Source organism: Leucopleurus acutus (assembly GCF_964270905.1).
Source record: "Leucopleurus acutus genome assembly, chromosome: 7".
NCBI lineage: Eukaryota > Metazoa > Chordata > Mammalia > Artiodactyla > Delphinidae > Leucopleurus > Leucopleurus acutus.
The window spans coordinates 43064059-43082055 of NC_139150.1; the positions used below are offsets into that span (position 1 = coordinate 43064059).

The 17997-nt window shown below is 46.0% G+C and overlaps 1 protein-coding gene across 1 annotated transcript; it reads right to left on the bottom strand.

Moving 5' to 3' along the window:
* Positions 1–15590: 15590 nt before the first annotated feature.
* FOXB2 (forkhead box B2) lies at positions 15591–16853 on the bottom strand (the record flags this gene model as incomplete). The annotated part of the gene is made up of 1 exon (XM_082842294.1): positions 15591–16853. One exon carries the CDS (start codon positions 16851–16853, stop codon positions 15591–15593), a length of 1263 nt encoding a protein of 420 aa, XP_082698420.1.
* Positions 16854–17997: the final 1144 nt, after the last annotated feature.

The window sequence follows — 17997 nt, forward strand, 5'->3', positions numbered from 1 at the left end:
ATGGAGGAAGGGGCCACAAGCCAAATACACATGGATACTAGCAGCTGAAAAAGGCAAAGAAACAGATTCTGCACCCAGAGCTTCCAGAAGGAACCAAACCTGCCAATATCTTGACATTAGCCCTGTGAAACTGATGCCAGACTTCAGACCTCCAGAACTGCAAGAACAAAACTGATTTGTTTTAAACCACTAAGTTTGTGACAATTTGTTACAACAGCAGTAGGAAACATATATCTGGCCTTCAGCATTTGGATTTGTGTCTATACAAATAATTTTGAACTTCTATTTTGGATTCTTATCCACACTGACTGTATATACAATATCACATTGTTACAAAAAATGAAATGGATATTTGGCTGTAGAGTTCTGAATCTTGGCTTTAGTATGAATCACGATATGATATACATATAGCCATCTAATTTAGAAATTTAGGAATCTCAATATTTTTATTTTAAAAATGATAGTAATAGAGTGTAATGACTTTGGGATTCTTTTTAGTAGCTTTGTCAATATCATATGTAAAAAAATGAGAGAAAATTTTCTAATTCCTCAATTTTTATTTTATTTAACTCAAGAAGCAAACTAGTTGTGGATGTCAAGTGTTTCATTTTTTTAAATAAATTTATTTATTTATTTTTGGATGTGTTGGGTCTTCGTTTCTGTGCGAGGGCTTTCTCTAGTTGTGGCAAGCGGGGGCCACTCTTCATTGCAGTGCGCGGGCCTCTCACTGTCGCGGCCTCTCTTGCTGCGGAGCACAGGCTCCAGACGCACAGGCTCAGTAGTTATGGCTCACGGGCCCAGTTGCTCTGTGGGATCTTCCCGGACCAGGGCTCGAACCTGTGTCCTTTGCATTGGCAGGCAGACTCTCAACCACTGCGCCACCAGGGAAGCCCTCAAGTATTTCATTTTTATCTTTCAAGACATAGAGTGCTCAGTGTACTAGAAGTAATACTTAGTATGTGAAGGGGCAGGTAATCAGTCCTGGGACTGTGTTTTTCCAGTGAGATACTCTGAAAAACATTCAGCCTGAAAATCCCATTGAGCAGCTTAGAAAATTACAATTCAGTAGGCCCTTATATATCTGAGTTTCTGTCTAAGTCTGCCTGGAATCTTGTCTGTAAAAAGTGTTAAAAACCTGCTTATTGTTTTATGTCATAGAGATCTCAGGAATCTGATCTCTGAGAACTTGAACTCAGTGTTCATATATGTGCTATAGGCTCCATGGTGTCTACATGAGATCAAGGCCCAAACTTCTCCCATTTCCTATCCTATTTCCATGCCCATAAAGGTTTTGTTTGCCTCTGAAATCCTCAGCGAGCCTAGAAGGGCAGCACCAACCTTCACTTAAACACAGGATGGTAACTATTCACAGCATCCTCCTCCTGTGGCCATCACCATCCTATGGTCATCACCACCATCTCCAATGCTCGTCTTTGTAGCACAGTTAGTTCACAAAGAGCTTTCATTTCCATGACCTCTTCAGAAGGAGAATTATTGGCGTTCGGAGCTGGATGGAGCATTTCATCTTGCAAAGACGTTGTGGAGAAATCAGGGCAGCATTATTATTCTCCTTGCACAATTCCCAGCACACCATGTGTTACGTAGTGAGCGTCTGATGAGTGCTTGTGGAACGAACATTTGTAAATAAGGAATCTACATTTCAGAGAAGTTCTATAGTTTTCCCAATATCTGACAGGCAGAAAGGGAACTGTAGACACTAGAATACTGGTCTCTCCATCTATTACATGAGAGACACCCCCCCTCAAAAATAAAGTCATATATAAACCCATGGAAATGTCTCCATGATGTCGTAGTTGAATAAAAGTCAGAGAGAAGATCAAAGGCAATGATTCATCAAGAAGTACATGTTCATTGGTCTTATCTCACTGCATGCGAAGAACAGAGAAAAAAGAAATAAAATTGATGAGGCACCAGCTTAAAAAAAAAAATCAACATCATAATATTGTCACTGGATGGTGATGGAAAAAACAGGAAAGGATTTAGCAGTGTCGCTATAGGTCATTTGTATTTTCTTTGTCCATTATTTTTCTCAGTGGGAAGTAGGAGTAAGAATTCCTCCCCTTTGTGAAACTAAAGACAGTTTCCTTTTCTAGACTTTCATTTTCCTCACCAGTGGTTAATACACAGCCAACCCAAGTCGGGTTGATACATATGTAAATTCACGTCATTGTTCCTACTTGTAAAGGGAAAAGCTATTATCCATAAAACGTGGCAAGTGCTTTTTAAAATATCCCCAATCACTCACAGCAAGTGTGTTTAAACTGCTAAGGACCAAGGGAGGCATCTCTGAATCTTGCGCTCTGTCGGAAACCCAATTCTGCAATCACAAAACAGCTGGGGCATTGGGATGCCAATAATCAGTTGGAAAAACAGGGGGTGAAATTTAGGGTGTTATACAGAATGTTCCTTTATTTCTACCAAAGATCTTAATTCAGATTGATTTAGCTTGATGAAGTTCCACAGTTCCAGGTGAAAGAAAGCTCAAGTTCACTGGACTGCTCCAACAAGCCAGTGAGGGAGAAATTATTTGCTTGGTTTTTAAGATGAGCAAACCGAGAAACAGAGAGGCTAAGGAACTTAACGGAGCAGCATAGCATTGGAGTTAAGAGTCGGGGCTTCAGTCTGAGTTCCACTTCTGACACAATCATTGAGTAAGCTGTGTGACCTTGGGAAGAAAGCTGACTCTGACTCTCTTTTTCTTTACAGCTAAAATGAGGACAGGATTTTGGACTAGGACCTACTGCACTCAAATGTTTTGAGGATTAATGTTAGACTATAACAATCAATTATTGTCATTAAAGTGATGAAGTGATCAATTTCAGAACTGGGGTTCAAAGCTCAAGCCCTTCTCATTGCACCATGTCACCCTTTGGACAATACTCCCCAAACCCAGAATTTCTCATAGTGAGATGTCTAAGATTAGAACTTTAAAATGATATTGTGCTCAATTTAAATCTGCTGTGGAGCAAGTTGCCTACCTAGAGTTGGGGTACCTGTTCTGTCCTAATCTGAGTGCTATCCATGGCTGTAAGCATATGCGATTAAAGGCCACCAGTCCCACATAATTTCATGTCACAAGACATGAAATGGGTACCAGAAGATACAAATTGAGTTGTACAACAGAGAATCTACCCATCTCGTTAGGAAACAGCTTTGAAGGAGACCGGCAAAAGGTAATTTTGTTTGTAACACACACACACACACACACACACATACACACACACTTCTTGAGTCCATACTGTGTGAAAAACACCATGCAGTGAGGAATACAAAGATTTCAATACAGATAAAGTGTACACTGTTCTACAGCTCATTTTGGCAGGAGAGCCAGTGACACGCCCAGTCCAAATCAAGGTGCACTGTGCCATGGATCTCATAATATGCTCTAAGAATAAGGAAGATTAATAACAGAGAGTAGAGGAGGGCAGAGGGAATCTTCTAAGACTTCTTGGAAAAAAGAAAGGAAACATTTGGTTCTTACAATGTATTAGGTACTTTAAGAGTTGGTTTTTACATTGGGTTTGAAGGAAAGATAAAATTCAATAGTTGCATACAGAGAGAGGGGGGGACTGGAGAGAAAGAGGTTAGGGAATGAATATGCCTGGGCTGCAGAGAGCAGTATGATTTATGTGGCAGAGAATTACTCATCATCCTGTTGAATTCACATTTTCATAAGGACTTTTAATTACAGTTAATTTCAAGCTTTGCCTTCTTATCACGATATAGTCTAAGATTTCATTTTAAATAATGTTCGAATTGTTTTACAATTTTTCTTTTAGTATGCTTTTAATATTTTTGAAACCAGGAAAAGTTACTTTTAAGGAAATACCATATAATACCAAAATTAATTTTAAAGACAGGAAATTGTTTCTATAGATATGGTTTTAAAATCATCACACAGCTTTGAAAAGTTGTAAGAAATATTGCCAGGATCTAGTTTGTTTTTTAAATATTGTCTAAAACAATTTCCTCTTTTCCGCGGGTCTGCTTTACTGAGTCATATTCATTTTTTAGTTTCTTCAATCTGCCTCCAATTACTAAGAAACATTTCTCAGTTGGTTTTTGAAAATATGAATTTCAATTTTCAAAATACTTGATTTTATTTATTGGTTAAATTAAACCTAATTAGATAGGCATTATTTGTCCAGTTTAACCGATGTGAAAACTAAGAAAGAGAGAAGTTAAGAAACTTTTCAAAGCAGTTTAACACTGTGGATAAGAGCTGGGTTTGAGTTTGCTCTGAGACTGATGAATCCTGGCTCCGTCACAAACTAGCTAAATGACCTCGGCAAAGTAGCTGAATATCTATCTGTCTCTCTTGAAGTCATTTAAGCTAAGTAGAATTTAGTTATCTCAGTTTTTTTTTAAGCATTTAAGCATAGTCTACACATCTGAATATTCCATAAATCAGAATGGAGGTATGTATTAACCAAATTCTTTTTTCTCTTCAACAAATCTTTATTAGGAACTTAACTGTGAGCAGGTGTTACACTAGGGAGTAGAGATACAAAGATGAAAAAGATAGATACCTTTAGAAACTTTGAAAAAGTTTCCACAAATATTAATCTCAAACCAGCAAAATAATATGTAGTGGGTCAACCTGATCTCTGACATCATAATAAAACTTGCATGGACCCCATAGTACACAAATATATCTTGAGCTTCTTGAATACTGTCAAAACTACTGTTTCTAAATGGGTCTTTGTTGCCCTAATAGGAAACCACAGAGGTCCCTGAAGTGTATTTATTCTAACCTGCTATCTTTTGTGTGTGTGTGTGTGTGTGTGTGTGTCTTAAGGAGCTGGATATGAGCCAGGATCCCTCCAGTAGAGAGCTCTGACTTTTGTTCATTTGAGCCTGAGTTCTTACTCCCAACCTCCACTTTGCATGGTCTTGGGCAAGTTCCTTAAGACCCTATGCCTCAGCTCTCTCATCTGTAACATGAGGATAAAAGAAACACCTAAGTTAAAGAGCTGTTGTGAAATTACATGAGATTCAGGATGTAAAGCATTTAGCTCATAGAAGCTAAATCAAAAAGCTCAGTGAATTCTAGCTTTTATTATTGTAAATAGTTAAAAAGTTTTAATACCCTTGTGTTACATCCATGAGCAGAATTGTCAAAGTTAGAAAATTTGAAAAACACCCTATTTACCTTTGACTTATTTGATTAGTTGCTTTGTTCCCAGTGGTGAGGGGTTTTTTGGGTTTGTTTTGTTTCATCTTTTACCATTTTGCTTTTGAGTCTCCTACCTTCCCAGGGAGAATTGTGTCCTTTTTGTTCCTTGATTCTTAGAGGGTGGAGGCCAAAAGTGGTCTGGAGTAGCTTCAGCCTGGGGAATTAGCTCCTGAAGGTTCTGTGACACTGAGATTACAGAACCTAGCTGCAAAGTGAAGCAACTTTTCAAAACCATGTTGCAATAAAGTCATGCAGAAAGAACACTGTCATACTGCTATAAATGCATGCCGTAACAGCTTTAAAGTAGTATATCATATTATTTGCAAAGGTAAAGAAAAGTCTTAATGTTTTTCTTGTTTGATATGTATTAGCATATCTACAGCTATACATTTGATTTTGTATTATCAATTTGAATCTTAACATTCTCCTTCATGCTCCCCTGCACTTACTTTGTACACACCTTTGTCAGAGGAGACCATCTTCTGTTTTAGACTATCTGGTCCTTGAGGGCAGATGTATTGAAGTCCAGTGAGAAGACAGAAACCACGCCAATTGTTTTTATGGACAAAATTTACTATAAAGAATAGTTAACTAGGTGTAAAGATGTTAACAACTGAAAGGGTAAAAAGAGAGCTCTGAGATATGACAGACTGTAGCAACTGCAGGAAGCAGCTACCACCCTTAGGGTGGTGAGTGCAAAGGGAAGAAGTTGGAATTATTAACACTTAGACCCTTGGAGGTGATCCCCATGGAGCTAAAGCTCAGAACCTTCAGGCGAGCCTGCTCGTGGTCCTGCTGTCTCTGAGATGGAGTGTGATAAGTCTGGTTCTTCAAGTGTTGAAAAGACTTCCAACTGATTCAGCTGCTGCTACAGGAAGGAAATGCAGGGTGAAGCAACTTTGCCTTCGTGATGCTTCCAGGAATCCCCAAGCAGAAAGAAAGCCCTAGAGGGAAAAAAACAGGAAGGAGCAAATCCCTTCTTCGGTATCCACCTTTGCTAACTCCCACTAGAGACCCCATATTATCAGATCCAATATAAAGCCAGCTGGCAAAGCAGAAATGGGGTTTGCAAAGTCTCAGCCCCAGCACCTGAGAGCAGAGTAGGAAGGATGGGTTTGGAGATGAGAAATAATAGCTTAGCAATTGGTGTAGGCAACAAGTAGGCAACTTGTCTTATTGTCAGCCCCTGGCATAGTTCCTGAACTACCGTACTGAATAAAAGCTTGTGGAATGGATATGTGTATAGTTAGATTTTAAAATGATTTTAATAGCTAACACCTTAGTTCCGCTTATAAAAATAGCTGTCTTCATATAGGAAAATAACGTGATAGGCCACTTTCATAGTAGAAAGTGAGGTCCCAATGGCTACAGTCTGGAAAGAGAGAAACAAAGAATTAAACCATCCTTCATAAGGAGTTAGCAGATATTGGGGTGGAGTAGGGTGAGGGGCAAAGTAAGCAGCTGGAGAGGAGAGGGAAGATCAAACAGTCAAAGAAGAAAGTCAAGGCCACACAAACTAAGAAGGTTAGATGGGATGGTGAAAGGGAACCAGTGAGAAATTCCTGGTAGAGAGATGATAGAATGACTTTCAGAAATGATAAATATTTGAATTCAAGTTTTAAGACTATGAATTTAAAGTAAACTCAAATCTTCAAGACACTGACATTTGCTACTCACACCAGTTTACATCTGGAGTATATGCAAATAAAAAGGCAGGTTTTTTTTGGACATTGAGATGATCCATAAATTTAAACAAGTCTCTGGAAGCTGGAGTTATAAGTCAGAGACAACTAGGAGCAACGAAGCCTCTATACACTGTTTGCCACTGACTAAAATTCCCCAGAGAGACCGGGGTGTGAGTCCATCACAGTACCCGGGATGAGGCTATAGAAAATTTCATAAACTCTCAAAGATCAGAGGGGATCCTAGCTCCTATCCTGGCAACATTTGTGTTGTTATAATGTACATTATTTAACGTTTGCCCTGAAGAACAAAATATTTTCATAAATATTTGGCTAAATGGCTCCATTTTTAAGTAAAGTGGGAGTTTACTGAGTTGATGCATCCTCTGTACACCTGGATGAGCTCCAGTCACCAAGTCGCAGATCTGAGCCTGCGTAGATTTAAACTCAGAATAAAACAACCTCCCCTATATAAAATAGCAGATATAAAAATCCCTCAGTATAACGTGTCTTTACACATCATGGCACTACAGTAAAGTAATAGCTTCTTTTTTTGTTGTTGTTTTGTTTTTTTTGCGGTACGCGGGCCTCTCACTGTTGTGGCCTCTCCCGTTGCGGAGCACAGGCTCCGGATGCGCAGGCTCAGCGGCCATGGCTCACGGGCCCAGCCGCTCCGCGGCATGTGGGATCTTCCCGGACCGGGGCTCGAACCCGCGTCCCCTGCATCTGCAGGCGGATTCTCAACCACTGAGCCACCAGGGAAGCCCAGTAATAGCTTCTTAAGCCCATTGATTAAAATGCTTTTGGGAAGAGGTTGGCTTATGATGAGAAGGTGGAAGTGGGAAGAGCACTGAACTGACTTCTAGGTCTAATTTTCAATCATTCGCTTTTCAAGTACTGCTGTCTCAGTCGCCTTTTTTTTTTTTTTTTTTTTTTTTTCTTTTTTGCGGTACGCGGGCCTCTCACTGCTGTGGCCTCTCCCGCCGCGGAGCACAGGCTCCGGACGCGCAGGCTCAGCGGCCATGGCTCACGGGCCCAGCTGCTCCATGGCATGTGGGATCTTCCCGGACCGGGGCACGAACCCGTGTCCCCTGCACCGGCAGGCGGACTCTCAACCACTGCGCCACCAGGGAAGCCCTCAGTCGCCTTCTTGAGGAAGTAAATTTGCTGCTGCTTTCTGACCCAACTTTTCTGTCTTCAGGTGACATATAAAGGGGAGTGCTCCAGCTCTGGAGGCATATGGAGTTTTTCTGTTTCTCCTGTGCATTAATATATATTATTATTATACTATATATTAGTATATATAGACAAGGGGATGGGTAAGTGCGATAGGCACCAATGAGTTTTTGAGAGAAAGGGGATAGAGATCGTAATGGCTCTTCTATAATGTTCATAGTTATTTGGGTATTTCTGATGGACTGAGATGGCTGCAACTGAGGTATTGATAAACTGATGAAAAAGGATCTCTTTTCTTGCAGAACTTCTCAAGGTGCCCAGCAACATCAGCATCACCTGGGAGGTTGTTAGAACTGTGCAATCTCGGGCCCACTTCACACCTGCTGAATCAGAATCTTTGGAGATGGGGCCCAGCAGAGAGTGTTTGAAAAACCTCTCCAGGTGATTCACATAATCTAAAGTTTTGAGGTGCAATGTTAGCAGATGAATTCAACTTTTCATATTTTTTCTTTGTAAGGCAGGAGTAAGCAGGCTCAGGTCAGCCTGGGGTCCCCGGCAGGGAAGACGAGAAGGAATTTTCTGGAAATAACTGGAATGAAGGTTCAAAATTTTTGCATATTAGAGAAATAGGATGTTATTTTGTTCTCGACGCTGGGAAAGCAGATATATTTGATTCTCTGGTTCTTGGGTGAAAATTTCAGTCTTATAATTTCAAGAATTTTAGTTCTCCAGTGGAAGTTATTAAAAAAACTCAAGTCTCAATGATCTGTGGTCATTTTTAGAGGTTATCAAGCTTCTAGCATAAAAGTTGAGACATGTTTAATCATCTGAAAACATGCATATTCTGAGTAGTTACATGCTTTTGCATTTTGGGGGGAAAATAAACTATTTCAAGGTAGATAGGGAAGACACAATACAGCTTTACTCAAACCAGTATAAACAGTATCTAAAACTTTTCCCTTGAAAACATTGTCACTACACAAAAAAAGGATGTGCCAACTAGGAAAAAGAAAAATTATATTACTATTTTGGAAAACTAGATGTTAGTTTTTCATTTAGAAGGAAATGCCTAAGCTTGTAGATTATATTTACTTCGTGTTCATTATCTGCCTAGTTTCAAAAAAAGTTCAAGGCTACTACAAAAGTTCATGAAATGCAAAAGATAGAGAGGAAGCTATTTAAAAAGGTAATAAAATTATGTGAGATTTATTCTTTAGCCAGCCACCTTTGTAATTTTAACGCTTCCACCTTTCCCATTCCAGCATTATGGGACAGCGAGTCTCTGAAAGTTCCCCAAAAGTCAATGCTTCAAGTGACAGCCTCCTTTTCGTCCCACCAGAAGGGTCTGCTGCTATGGGCTCTTGTCAAAGCCACAGCAGGAGGGCGGCAAGGTGTGTGAGGTTCGTTTGTCTTTGCTGCTCTTTGCTTTTAAAGTATATTTCCTCAGCTAGTTCTTCTCTCCTTCCCCTCCCCCACTTAAGGTACTACATTTAAAAATAATAATTCATATTGTTGAAAATGCCAGTTATACTGGCTGGACAGATTTGAGTAATCCTCTCCATGGTTATAAAAGTAAAGTGTGATCGGTGTATGTAGACAATCTAAAACAGTCTCAGACATATGGGGAACAAGAAGAAAATGACTTAGGATTTCCCCAATCTAAAGGTACCACGGTTAATATTTGGTGTAGTCTCTTCTGGTACATGTTCAGTGACATTAGTGGGTTGAGCTTATTCCCTCAATAGGATTTCATAAACATTTTCTATATGAGTTTAATTTCATAAGCATTATTTGTAATGATATTCCACAGTATGCAAATAGCATCATTTATTTAAACATTTCCCTATGGGGATTTAGGTTAATCCCTATAAAATAAATTGCAGCAAAGTTAATGTCACAAAATCCTCACCTAGGTTGAATTCTTCAGCAGACTAAAGCTTCATCTTAGGCAATAAATGGAGCTGCAAGTTAGTTATACAATGTCCTGTCCTCTCTAGCTAAGAAAAGTGCTAAGAGAAGAGGAATATTGCTTTCAAGGCAAAACGACTTCAGTCAAGTAGTTATAGTCACATACATTGAGAGAGTTGATCTATAGTTTCCTGAGAGAAAACCAGAGCAGTACTATGTTAAAAATTGTAAATTTTTTTTGCTTTGTCAATATTAGATGCACACATTTGTCTCTCTCTCTCTCTCTCTCTCCCCTTCCTTCCTCCCTTCCTTCCCTCTTTCCTTCTCTCCCTCTCCCCTTTCCTCATTCCCTCTGTCCCTCCTTCCTTCCTTCCTTTTCTCATCTGTGTATTTCAATGTTGTCAATTCTTTTTGGAATGAATCTAGTTCAGCTGTGCCTGGACTACAGCTCTCCAGCTCCTTACTAAGCATCCATTCTCAGTAACAGTAAAACCATGCTGTCTACGAAGTTGCTGACAGGACTGGAAGTGGCTCAGATGGGAAAGCCTATTCCAAAGCACTTTTAAATGATGCTGCCATGAGATCTGTGACTTACAAGCAAATCCTGGGTGTCTCGTGCACACAAAAGACCTGTTCCTTGTGGTAGGCAAGAACTATTTGGCTCAAACTAAACATAACCAAAATATCTTCCAAGAAATACTCTTTTAAAAATATTTTTATGGATTGCTGTCAGCTTTTTTGAATTTTTTGATAATTTTATAAAATCCTTTCTTAATATGGCATTCTCAGCATGGCTCTTCAGTTTAGAGAAATGTTACTATAATAATATGACTACAGTTCTCAGAGGCTTTATTTTCTGCTTAATGATATATGTGCATATCATGTGACTGCTTGTAGATCATATGAATATATTATGGCTTAAAACTCAGAATTTAAATTTCATGGACTATGCTAAAATTCAATAAAACTACATTTGAATGCAAGGGGGAAAGAGCAACATGTGGCTTGAATTTTCCTTAAAATACACAGAGGATAGTTAAGGGGAAAAGTGCTTGGGACAGAGTACATCTGGAGTTTTGCCAAACTCATAGCATTTAAACAATGGCTTAAGACTGAATTCAAATCCCAAACAAATCTCTTCAATCTCCCCCAAAGAGTATAAGTTAGCATTTCAGCTTTTAAAGATAAAGTTAATGAAAATACTTTCAATGAACAAAATGAAAATGTTGGACTTGGAGAAACAGTTTTGCCCTTTGGAATTCAAGGACTTCCCACCTCCACTTGGATTCCCACTCTGCCTCTTCACCCACAAAGAAGTTATCACTGGCTTTTGAAACCATTTCTTTAGTTTCTCATTTTCAACATCTACGCCACCCTGCCCCACACCCCATGCAGAATCACATGTGAATTAGTGTTAGTCTGAGGAGTGCTAACACTGCTTCAAACCCTTGCCATATCATCCAAACCTAAACATGACCCCAAACTAGCCTTTCTGCCCATCTCATAGTCAGGTACAATGAAGAATGAGAATTCTTACCAACGGAGGAGTCAAATCCCACCGCAATTTACAAGGATCTCTGTATAATTTTGTGCATCTCAGAAATGGCAGTTTTGTCAGGTGAATGGAATTTCAGGGGAACTAGTGGCTTTGGTGGTCAATGTTTCTTTTCCTAAGGCATTCTGTTTCTGTTCTCTTCTGCAGTCTTGCTGTACTATTGCCAAGCAGGCAAGTGTCACCTTTGAGTCCCAGAGGGAGATGTGTCGATCAGCTTTCCAAACCCCCCAACGCAAAGATGCTTGGAGTTCCGCAGTGCCACTTCCAGCTAACTGGCTCTGATTCTGACGGATGCAACCAGCCGTCCCCGCCCTGGCTGGACTAATGCCAGTCTACTTAAGGAGATAATTGACCACAAGCCAGCCTGACTGACAGGCTTCCTAAGTGCCAGATGCCAACTGTGCCAATTCTGGCCTTTGCAGGAGGGCCTGTTCTCCTAGGGACCACAGCTAAAATAGCTTCGTTCTCCCTCGACCCTCAGCTCTCTTCTCATCCTCCCAAGGGAATGTAATCAAGTAGATCATTCCAAGTTGTTTTCCTTTTTCTTTTATTTTAAGGGCAGCTACATGAAAATCTTTCTCCCTCCTCTTTGCCTCTCCCCATGTTTCTCAAGGTTTTGTGCATTCAATTAAGTCGGGGACAAGCTAAACAACTACAGTGTTTTGTATAATCCTGGAAACCAGGAGCATAATTTCAGGTTATCTCCACCAGTCCTTAGCAAACCAAGAGTGATTTTATTAATCTTGTGAACTGAGATGATCATACATTTGTAAGTGCCTCTATTTCTACCTCACTTATATCCAGAACTTACTTTTTCTCTATTCCAACATGTAGCTAGAGAGAGAATACCTGTGAGACCATATGAGACCACCACTCAGTTGAGAGTTACAGTTAGATTGCAGATCCATCTTAGTTAAGAGGGGGTCTTCAGGGCTCTGTCAGTATTGGGGGTTTAACTGGGACCTCCCTTAGGATCAGCACTTTGACAGAAAGCTCCTCCCCCTTTGTATATTTACATGAATCCCCTTGTTCTCCAACTTCAATGCCATGCATAGCTTCCGTTGGGTACCAGGGTCTCCTCTTGGATGAAAACTTGAGTAGAATCATCTCTCAGCTCACTCTGCTTTCCCTTCTCCTTTCTCTATTTCTTTACAGTAAAAACAAAACACAACAACCATGCTTTCCCCACAGAGGTAGGAGGGGTTCCAGGGAGTTGGTGTGAGGCTGGGTTGCTAAGAGGGTCTGAGGAATGCGGAAGGTCAATTACTCATCCTTCTCTGCCGAGTTGGCCCACAGGCTCCTCTCTTCTCAGGAGGGGCTGTCACTTAAGCCAGTCCCCTGGGTGCTGGACGACACTTTGCACTGTGCCCCTCTCCCGGAAGTGGGACAATGGGCACCGCTAAAAAGCACACTGGCCCTTTTGGGGCGGGTGGATAAAGAAGAAGAGATGTGATGTTCTTTTGAAGAAACAACTGAGATCCAGCGACTGCCCTTCTTCAGGCCCTGTGACTTGCTGCGCCTGAACTACGGGTCCCAGCCTGGGGCTTTCAGGCACCAACTCACCCAGAGGTGGGCGAAGCAGCCAGGCTCCCAAGTCACCCCAAATCTATGATCCCCATGCCAGTGGCTCCCCTTTTCTCTCTTTCAACAGCCTCAGACTAGTGTAGAGGAAAACCCTGCGGGGAACCTTGCAAAGTCTCAAGCTAGAGAGATAGGATACACTGGAGTTGTTTGTGCCTCCAAGGAGGCAGTGACCTAAACTGAGACTTGTCTCCCAGGCGAGGACGAAACTTAGCTGCACGCTGCAATGGGACTTGTAAATAAGGGGTGCGTGGAAATTCTTATTTTTAAGAAGTAACCCAAATCCCCTCAGTGTCATTACTATGATCAGGTCACCTCGTTGGTCCTTTATTTTCTTCTGATGAAAGGTTAGAGGAGGCTTCTGTCCGGCCTGGCTGGGCACAGTGAAGCTGGTTTAAGATGGACCCCTGTTCGAGGTGCCCCGCCACCTTCCCGCGCAGCGCCACAGGGTCTGCAGCTCGCAGGCCCTCTCCAAGGAGCACGTGTTGTGGCGCTGCCGTTTCTCCAGGGCCCAGCGCTCTCTGCCTCCAGGCCCCAGGCTGCCGAGGATGCGCAACAGGTCCCCTAGGCCGCCGCGGCTGGGCGCGCGCTTCTTGGGAATGTGGGCCTCGGCGGCAGTGGCGGAGTCCGGGCGCCCTCTTCCCCGCCCCGCATACTTAATGGGGCGCCGCCAGCCCCCACCCACTGGCACCGGGACCCGGCCCATAGCCCGCTCTCAGAAAAGGGAAAGGGTGTTGGGGGCTGGTGATGGTTATTGCTAATAAACCTCATGTAGGAACAGAAAAAATTCACTGTGGCGGGTTTTTGCTAATCCAGTCTCTTGCACTGAGGTGGACTAGAGCTCAGCTAGGAACGCAGCGGAAGAACGGGTAAAACAGATACAGATATTGAACCAACTGACAAAAGGAGCCACGGAGGAGGAAACCTGTCCAGCTGCCCCTTCGCCTGTGAACTCACCCTCTTTGATGCTCAGAAGTTGAAAAAGAAGGGGAGGAAGAGGATTTGCCAAGTCCCCAGACTTTCCCCCAGTGGGCACTCAAACCGCGGCCTCGTCTCTTGAGAAGCGAAACACCTTCACACCGCCACATCCAGAGAGAAGCTTTAATGGAGAACACCGCGTACAACACAGGCAGACATGAACTTGGCACAAAGTCACAACCCGAACGCGGCGCGGACAAAGGCCAGAGGTGACTCGGGGCAAAGGACAGCTGCCTTCTCCCTACCTGCCCCCCATTCGTTCCCAAAAGTTTGTTGCGAGTAAAGTGCTATTCCTGGGTCTCAAAAACGGGGAAGAGCAACAGCGGCAAAGCAAGTTTCTTTTCCATTCAGGATCTGAAACTGAAGAGTTCGCCTGAAAGAAGAACGCGCCCAAACAGCACACGGAATACCAAATCGAAGGCAGCGTGCAAAGGTGACCGGTCATCCTCACGCATCTGTCCCGAGGAGGCTGGAAGGCAACGGCCACAAAACGCTCCTGGAAACGTTAAGAGCAATATTGTCGGGTGACGTGGCAGGTTTTTCTTGCATTCTTGAGTTAGGGGAACAAAATCCCGTGATGCAAGTGATTAAAAACAAAAATCCCAAATGTAACGGATCATGGGAATTCACATTGTCTGGGGGCTCCTCAACGGTCTCATCCGATTGATTCACAAAAGAATTGCAGGTAGAAAGTCTCCTTTAATGTCTCTCTTTGGTTATGTTTCCCGAACTTACTTTTGGAACCTGGGGCTTTGCGCTTTAAGCTGCTGCCATTCTCCTTTGTGCAAACTAATTGCTTTAGCCGTTCCTTCTATCCTTCTCGACCCTCGGGTCAGAGCCAAGAAACTTAACTGTTTCCCAAGATCCTTCGTGAGGTTCCCACTGCCCCCAAAGAGGCTTTATTCATGCTACCGTGTCCTTGTCCATTTCACCGACCAGGAAAATAACGGTATCAAATGCTCCCTCTTTTCCTTCTTAAATAAAACGAGATTTCCTTAGTGAATAGCAGTTTTGTCTAGAATGTTCACGAGAGGCGACATTGTTCACGAGAGGTTGAGACCCGCGGGAAGAAACTTGGTGGCTGAGGTCTGTTTCATCGTCACTCTCTGTTGGATTTCTCCCAGGGAGGTTTAGTCCTGCCATCTTCTGCTCCCGGGAGTAAGAACAGAAATCCAATTCCAATATGCCAGCGAACGAGGCTTCCCCAAACTCGTTCGTTCCCTCCCCCCATAACTTACGGATTTATCATTTTAATTACAATAGAAACTCTTACCTGAAAATTGGCTTTCATTATTCTGATTGTACAACATAGTATAAACACAGACACCAGAAGTGTTATATTTATTCAGACCACTGAAGAATCCACTTTCGGGTTTGTTTAAATACCTTCCTTTCCCGCAAAGGCTGGGGCTCGCCAGCTCTACCCGACCTGGTCAGGGCGCCCTCGCCCTCTCCGGCGGTCCAGGGCCAGGTGAGGCTCCATGCGTTCGTCTCTCCCAGCCCAATGGGTACCCTAAGAATGCACCAGCACCGAGTGCAGAGAGCCGCCTTTGCTCTCGGCCGCACTCGGGGCGGTGGGCTCCATCAGAGAGACGGCGGGTGAGGCGGCGGCCGCCGGGCACACGGTGGACGGTGCCGGCGGCTGCTGTGAGGCCGCGGGGACAGCGAGCGCTGCGGGCAGCGTGGCCACCGGTGGCAGCGCAGGAGTCGGCTTGATGGGCACGGGCACCGCAGGCAGGCTCTGGCTTGCCGAGTGGCACAGGGCCTTGACCGGTACACCGAAGGCCCCATACTCCGGGCCCATGGGGACCCCCGCGGCGGCCGCGGCGGCCGTGGCCGCGGCCACTGAATCCATGACGCCGACGTGCGGCCACACGGAGCTGACGACGTTGCCGAGCTGGCCCGGCACGGGATAACCCAGGTGGTGCATGACGGACGCCAAGGGCAGCCCGCCGGCCTGCAGCACGCCCTTGTAGTCCCGGCCTATGATGTTTTCGATGGCGAACGGGTGCTTGAAGCCCGACGTGGACGCAGCGGCGGCGGCGGCAGCAGCGGCGGCGGCCGAGCCCAGCCCGTAGGGCGGGAACTGTGACAGGCGCCCCACGCTGCCCACGGCCGCCGCCGCCGCCGCTGCCGCCGCCGCCGCTACGGCCGCCGCCTCCTGCATCTTGCCGGGGTGAGACGGCTGCGGCTGCTGCTGCGGTGGCTGCGACGCGAGGTGCGGCGGCGGCTGCGGAGCCGGAGGCGGCTGCTGGTGGAAATAATGCACCATGTGCGGCGGCGGCGGCGGCGGCTGGGGCGGCGGCGGCTGGGGCGGGTGGTGGTGATGGTGGTGGTGCGCGGCAGCGTGATGGTGGTGGTGCGGGTGCAGGTGCCCTCCGGGGCCAGCGCCTGGCGCGCCCTTGGCGCTTCCCGCGTGCAGGTGAGTGTGGTCAGCGCGCAGCACCTTGAAGCGCTTTCGGCGCCTCAGGAAGCTGCCGTTCTCGAACATGTCGCCGCAGTCGGGATGCAATGCCCAGAAGCTGCCCTTGCCGGGCTGGTCGGGCCGCCGCGGGATCTTGATGAAGCAGTCGTTGAAGGAGAGGTTGTGCCGGAGGCTGTTCTGCCAACGCTGCGTGTGCTCGCGGTAGTAGGGGAAGCGCTCCATGATGAACTTGTAGATGTCGCTCAGAGGCAGCATCTTCTCGGCCGAGTGCTGGATGGCCATCGCGGTCAGCGAGATGTAAGAGTAGGGCGGCTTTTGGTCGCTGTACGAACTCTTCCCCGGCCGCGGCATCGCCCCTGGCGCCTCCACCTCCCTCTGGCTCACAGTGGACCGCAGCGTCGCTCCGCACCCCGCTCCCGGGGCCTGGTTGTCTCCACTAACCCCCACTCCGCCCTCCCGGACCCGCCACCCCGCCCTCTTTCCCCCCCAGACCCTCTCGCCGTTTCTCTCCCGCCTTCTCTCAGCGGCCTGCGGTCTCCGCGCTTGGCCTCTTGACCCAGTTTAGCAATCCAACGCTCGCAACTTCTGGCCCCGACGGTCGCCGACTGGCGCGCACAGTCGCGGGCGGGGCGCGCCAGCTTCACCGCCACCCTCTCGGCGTCTTCCCGCGGGTGGCCAGAGGCTGAGCGTGGGAGCTGGCGGAGAAGGAGTGGGGAGGGTCCTGTTCCCTTCCGGCCTCCTCTTTGCTTTTTCTCGGTCCGAGGGAAGCGCAGGCCCAGAGAGCTGGGAGGAAGGACTGGGCAGTCAGGACTCTAGCCCTTTAAATCGAGTTGGCGCTCGTTGTCCAGGAGGCCGGGGTGGGCGGGAGTTAACAGCGCCTTGAGCGCTGCCCCTTGACCAGCCACTTAGTCCGCTCTGGAGTTATCGTGTTCCTGGAGGGGAGAGGCGAGGTAAGGAGAAGGAAGCTCGGCTCCAGCAGCCCGCGTCTCCCTTTTCTCCAGCGGGTCGCAGCGGAGACTGGGATAGAGCTGTAGGCGGTCGCCTGGGGGGAAAAAGTTTAGAGGTTTCTGCTGCGGCGGCGCCTGCGGGCTCTGCCGAGGGGCGGGGGCTCTGGACGCGGGGCGCGAGCGGAAGGGGCGTCTGCGAAAGCCGGGAAGGCGCGGGCCTGGCCTGTGGCGGCTCCGCCGTCCGCGCCGCGGCGGCTGCCGCTCTCCCGAGCCCGTCTGGAGCTGGAGAGGCGGCGGCGGCTGTGGCAGCGACGCGCTCTCCTGGCTGCGTTTTGTAATGGTCCCGGAGACGCCGAGACCCCCGCAGCTCGCGCTTCGAGACTATCACATGACCGAGGCTGAGGGACTCCGCCGCCGCGTCTCTTGCTGAAGAAGGGGCGAGAAGACGCCGTGCCTCGCCCCCGCCCCCTCCTCCATCTCGGCGCGGGCGCCCCCACCCCCAGCATTTACCACCCGCTCCGCAGCCCCCAGCCGCGGCCGAGTGGGGC